The sequence below is a fragment of the Gavialis gangeticus genome, unplaced genomic scaffold, assembly GCF_001723915.1.
Source record: "Gavialis gangeticus isolate Ggan-Ray unplaced genomic scaffold, GavGan_comp1, whole genome shotgun sequence".
Lineage (NCBI taxonomy): Eukaryota > Metazoa > Chordata > Crocodylia > Gavialidae > Gavialis > Gavialis gangeticus.
Genome location: NW_017729012.1, coordinates 10,994,285 through 10,999,968, shown reverse-complemented (window position 1 = coordinate 10,999,968; position 5,684 = coordinate 10,994,285). Strand labels below are relative to the sequence as shown.

Below are 5,684 nucleotides of genomic sequence, written 5' to 3'. Positions count from 1 at the left end.
AGCTCCAGAGATCCAGCCAGGGGCTCCTTCATAGGATCCTCTCCAGGGTGTCCCCCTGACCCTCTCTCGGAGGGGGATGCCCATTTCCTTCTAGAGCAAGGGCTCGATGGCTGGGGCCATGTATAGGCAAATGGTGCTTTCTACTGAGAGGGCGAGGAAGGGAGGTGTCAGGTCTGAGTCTGGGTCACGGCAGGGGAGGGGCGGAGGGGGGCTCTCCATCTGGCCCTCAGCCTCCAGGGAGGTCTAGCTAACAGCTGACAAGCTGGCCCCTGGCCGTGTTGGGGTGGGGGATGGGGACGGCTGTCTCCAACGAGGCCTTAATCAGCCCTAGTTGTTTCGGCTCAGAGCGGGCACAGACAGTCCCTGGCACTCATCCCAGGGTTGGGCTTGCCCCATCATTTCGCCCTCTCCTAGCTGTTGTGCTGCTGGGTGTCTGCCCACTGCTGTCCTCTCCCCCGTGCATCTGCACTGCCAGGCTACTTGGGGAGGCGGATGAGTTCCAGGGCCAGGAGCTCTTCGCTCACTGCCTAACGTGGCTCTCTCCCCTCCCCCCAGCCCAAGATCGTGGAGGCACTGCTGGGCTACGAGATCGTGCAGGTGGCTTGTGGCGCATCACATGTCCTGGCTGTCTCCAACGAGCGGGAAGTGTTTGCCTGGGGCCGGGGGGATAATGGTAAAAAGCTGGAACCACTACTGCTGCATGTGGCCAGGGGTCATCACTTGTCCTCCTGGATGCTCCCCACGGAGAAGAAGCTGCTGGTGTATCTGGTGGGGATTAGAGCAGCTGAGAACTCCCTGCAGCCGGGCCCTGCCCCGCTGCACCCTCCCAACCAGGGCTCCTCCAGTCACCCAGGGTTTCCTTGGGCACCGTGCAGCTTCTTTGGCCTGTGTTTTGCCAGGTCGGCTGGGGCTGGGGACGCTGGAGTCCCACAATTCCCCACAGCAGATACCAGTCCCATCAGAGCACGAGGCGCAGGGAGTCATCTGCGGCATTGATGCCTCCATGGTCCTGACCATTAGTGGCCACATCCTTGCTTGTGGGAGCAACCGGTAAGTTGTGCAGGCCCCTCACTGTGCCCCGGTGTCGGACAGTGCAGCGGCCCAGGGCCCCTCTAACCCGGTGTCCTGGGGGGAGCTCAGAAAAGGCATCATTTCAGCCTCTCTGGCAGAACTCCAGCAGCCCCAGCACCGTCACGGCCGTGGCCCCAGCAGTGTCGGCACTGTGGGGGTCAGCCAGTCCCAGATCATGCTCTTCTCCTGCAGGTTCAACAAGCTGGGCCTGGACTACATCACGGCTGAGGAGAAGCCTTCTCAGGAGAACCAGGTGGAAGAGGCCCCTGCCCTTGTTTGCATCCGCTCTGCTCCCTTGCTCCGCGAGCCAATGGTGTGTGCTGACATCGGCACAGCCCACTCAGCTGCAGTCACAGGTAAGGGCAGCCCGGGGGGTGGCTTGAGGAGCCCTGACATGGTGGGAGGCATAGCTGGGCAGGCAGGGCACAGGCTCTTTCCAATACGTCGTCTGGGACCCAGATAGGGTCCCCCAAGAAGGACTGGGACCCAGTGAGCCCTGGGCCTCTTGTACCTTAGTCCCAGCTGGTGGGTTAGGGCTGGTTGGTGCAGCAGTGAGGGCCCTGCGATGAGCCGGCAGGCAGGCAGGCAGCCAGCCCCTGACTCCTCCATTTCTTTTGGCAGCTTCCGGGCAGTGTTACACCTTTGGCAGCAACCAGCATGGGCAGCTTGGCACTGGCACCTGCCGCAGCAGTCGTGTGCCCTACCTGGTTGTGGGGCTCCAAGCCGTGAAGGTCACCATGGTCGCCTGCGGCGATGCCTTCACTGTGGCCATTGGAGCAGGTGAGTTGGAGCCCAGCACTGCAGCAGACCCAGGGAGCCTCTGCCTGTGGCTTGGATGCAGGCATGTTAAGCTTGGCTTCTTGGGGGCTGCTCGTACAGCTGCAGTGCTCCAGTGGGAGATGGAGAGAGCTGGGGCTGCAGCACAGACTTGTGCTTTGTAGATGGAGAGGTCTACACATGGGGAAAGGGAGCCAGGGGCCGCCTGGGAAGGAAGGACGAGGAGACCAGGATGCCCCGGCCAGTGCAGCTGGAGGAGACGCACCCCTGCGTGGTGACCTCAGTCGCCTGCTGCCACGGGAACACGCTGCTGGCTGTAAAACGTGAGTGCAGTTCTTGCCGGGAGCAGAGGGCCGGGCATGGTGGGCAGAGCACTGCTCGGCTCAGCTCACCAAAGCTGCAGGCCTGCCCGTGTCCCTGCAGGGCACAGCGGTGGGGGCTGCCCAGGCTCTGCTGCTCATGCTGTGATCACAGGACCTCGTGGTCTCGTGACTCGGCCTATCCCATTTTTACCCCTCTGGGGTTTTCCTGGCACCTGCAGCTGCTGCTGCCGCCCACGTCCTGTGTAGCTGGGGAAGAGTGATGGGACGTCCCAGACGGGGCACAGAAGCCCCCAAGAGCTGGGAGTCCGTCTCCTTTTCCTCTGACATCCACTTTGAGGCTGGAGAGACCTGTGTGGGGCTCTGGTTCACTTCCACTGGTTCCACCGAGTGGGCCCCCCCTTCTCACTGCATGTTGTGACCGCTACACCCCCCGCCCCGCCAGCGCCTGCCAGCCAGCCCCAGGACGCAGGCGGGACAGAGCCTGGGAGGTCTGAGGCTCTTGTGCCTCAGCAAGCAGTGGGCTGGCCAGGGTGAGGCTCACGGGAAGCTGCCAGCCATGATTATGGAGCCAAAAACAGCCAGAGTTGGAGGGAGAGGGAGGGGTAATTGAAGCTGCCGGGATGGGGATGGTCTGAGGTGCTCTTTTGGCTGCCGGTTCCCTCGCTGTGGGTTGGACAGTTACCTACCGATGGTTTGTGGTTCCCCTGCCCTGCTAAAGGCAGCATCGCTGTGTGGGCAGGAGCTGCCACAGCGCACCCAGCCCTTCCGGGGCTGGAGCAGGGGGGAGAGAGCTAGGTCGGCCTGGAGGGGCAGCCCAATGTGCCCTGCCAAGGCCTGGGCCTGTCCCTGCCCTCATTTGTGCCCTGGCAGAGGCTCTCCCAGCTCCCTCCTGCACTACAGGCACCTGCAGCCCAGCCCTTGCTCCTGTCTCTTCCCTGTACCATAGACTGCGCAGATCCTAGAGTCGGGGGGAGGTTTCATGTGGGCACATGACAGGGGCAGCATTGCAGAAACCAGGCCTGTCCATCCTGCAACTTCCCCTGTGTGGGGGGTGCAGCCCCCAGGGTCACAGTCCCATCCTCCCCAGGAGATGCTGCAAAAGCAGCAGCCACCCCTCAGCTCTGCCTACCCACAGAGTGCTGCCACGGGGCAGTGGGAGGCCCGACGGCTGGCCTTGTGCCCCAGGACACTGCCAGTCATACCCCCCACCCCCGGGTGCTGTGGGGATGGTGCTGCCCTGATTTCCAGCTCTGTCCTTTGTATTTCAGCAGCACTAGAAGAGCCGGCCCCATTGTGAGGAGCAGCTGCAGCCCCCCCAGATGGCTGCAGGAGGCTTCCCCCTGCACTTCTGGCCCACAGGCCAGTGCTGCTCACCCCAGCGGGGCCGGATCCTGCACCGGAGGGCTGTGCTGGAGGATGCTCCTGAGAGCACTAGGACGGTGACTGAGCATTGGGGCCCCTGTGGTTCCTGCAGAGACCCCGGAGCACTGGGATCCCTGGGGGCTGTCTCCATGGGTCCCCCGTCTCCCTGTGCCTATGCGGTAGCAGCTGCCAGGACAGGCCTCATCCCCTCCTTTTAGGGGCTGCTCCTGACCGTGTGACTGTTCAGAGAGCCGGGCCAGGGGCTGTGCGGTGCCAGCGAGCAGGGCCGTAGTGTCTCTTCCGCCGCCACCACTCCATCCCCACACGTGGGCTGGCAGCCGGCGTCTGCGGCTCCACAGGAGCAGCTGCTGCCATGGCCCTGGGCTCACAGGGTGACTCGGCACCAAATTCCTGGTTTTTCTTATTCCCAAAGTCTATTTTTTCTTTGGAGCATTCTCCCCGACAGCTGACCCAGCTCCTGGGGGTCGCACGCTAGCAAGGGGCCCGGACCTGACCCGCCGCCCCCACCTGCCAGAGCCTAAAGCCAACTGTACCCTCTACGTGCTGCTCTCCACTGGCTGGCACCTTGGCACCTGGAAGCCAGCAGCTATCACTAGTAACAAGCGCTTTCTTTGCTTATCGTCATCCGCAGGAGGGTTACGCCTGGCCGAGGCTGGGGCACGATGCCAGGGTCTGGAGGGCAGTTGTGTTTCCCTCTGGGCTGTCGTTGTGTGCGTTGCCAGGCACTGCCTATAAAGTGGTGCTTTTCTAAGCTGCTTGCAACAGGAGTGGTTTGTGTCGGTGACCCTCGCATAACTGGGGGCCTCGCGGCATGGCACTGTCTCCCCTGCTCCCGGGCTCCTCTCCACATCCTCCCTCAGCTGCAGGGCAGGGGCAGGCTGCGAGATGGACGCTCTGCCCTGGCGGAGCATGGAAGGGGAGAACGGCTTTTCCCCAGCAGCAAGGGAGATGCTGCCCAGGGCAGAGCTGGCAGCGAAGGGCATGGATGGAGTTGTAGGTCCCAGTCTGGGCAGGTTCCTGATGAGCTGCATCTTCCTGGGGCCAAGCAGCGCTTCTCTCCCTCTGCTCTAGCAGCACTCGGGGAGCCAGTAAAGCCTCCTTACACCGATGCCCCTTCCTGTCCTCCCTCCCCTGCCGGAAGCTGCCCCCACTGCCCAGTTTCAGGGCACTTTGGGGGCTGCTGCAGCACGCAGTTTGTATTTACCACCGCCTGGGCTGTGCACCCACAGCTCAGCGCAGGTGCCGGAAGGATTGGTGCCAGGTGGGGGAAGTGCGGCAGAGCCAGGGGGCCCCAGGCCCTGAGAGGCAGCCGCTCGCGCGCCGGCAAGCCAGGGCCTGTCCCCAAGGCACGAGGAGCCGTCTGCACTGCCAGGCCTTCGCATGCCTGCCGGCTGCTTTGTTCCCTGCGGAAGCTCGCTCGGCCGCGGCAGGGACACCCTGCCTGGCCCCGCTCCTGGGTGCCAGGGGTGCGAGGTGCCCTGCTGACCCGGGCAGGCCTGTCATTGCCCTCGTGTCCTTCCTCGCTGGTGGCTCCGTGCCCCGCAGGGGGGAGCTGATGCCCCGGCTCCTGGCACAAGGGCTTGGAGGCAGCCAGCCAGGCCGGAGTTAGCGGCGGGGAATGTCCGATGCCCACTTGGCTCTGGGGTCCCACAGCCCGTGGGCTCAGGCTGGTGCTGCTGGCAGGAGGCTCCTCCACGGCCCCAGCAGCCGCGGGCACCCTGCCCCCTGCCAGGAGGAAACTCGGCTGGGAGCCCAGTCCTCCCCCGCAGGGAGTGGGAGCGATCCCGCTTCCGCTCCAGATAAGGGCCGGGGCGCGGCGCTTGGCACGGCGCTGCTGCCGGCGCTGGAGCCAGGACCGAAACTGGGGCCTCACCTGAGCCGCGGCGCCGGAGGCCTGGGTAGGCAGGAGGCGGCGGCTCCTTGCCCCCCCGGCCGAAGGGGGCTCGGATGAGCTGGCCCTGCCCCTCGTGCTGACCCGCAGCCGGGGACGGGGGCGCCGTCCACGAGCCTTTACCCGCATGCAAGCCGCCTGGCCCGGGGGCTGCTGCGTGGGGGCAGGGCACGGCGGCCGCGGGGCGGGGGCGAGGAAGGACCGAGCAGGATGCGCGGGGCCCCGGTTACGGGTCAGCG

General features: G+C 64.7%; 2 protein-coding genes across 3 annotated transcripts in view; both read left to right on the top strand.

Moving 5' to 3' along the window:
• NEK8 (NIMA related kinase 8) overlaps positions 1-4,007 on the top strand; it is a 19,830-nt gene extending 15,823 nt beyond the window's left edge. For both annotated transcript variants that reach the window (XM_019511258.1, XM_019511259.1), the window contains 6 exons: positions 556-673; positions 900-1,050; positions 1,264-1,427; positions 1,693-1,851; positions 2,013-2,171; positions 3,440-4,007. In XM_019511258.1, the coding sequence (XP_019366803.1) occupies positions 556-673; positions 900-1,050; positions 1,264-1,427; positions 1,693-1,851; positions 2,013-2,171; positions 3,440-3,468 (780 nt within the window). In that variant the 3' untranslated portion in view covers positions 3,469-4,007. The remainder of the gene's footprint in view (positions 1-555; positions 674-899; positions 1,051-1,263; positions 1,428-1,692; positions 1,852-2,012; positions 2,172-3,439) is intronic.
• A 101-nt stretch (positions 4,008-4,108) lies between these two features.
• The window catches only part of TRAF4 (TNF receptor associated factor 4), a 6,731-nt gene continuing 5,155 nt past the window's right edge, over positions 4,109-5,684 (top strand). Inside the window, exon 1 of the mRNA XM_019511260.1 lies at positions 4,109-4,290. Coding sequence (XP_019366805.1) covers positions 4,217-4,290 — 74 coding nt within the window. The 5' untranslated portion in view covers positions 4,109-4,216. The remainder of the gene's footprint in view (positions 4,291-5,684) is intronic.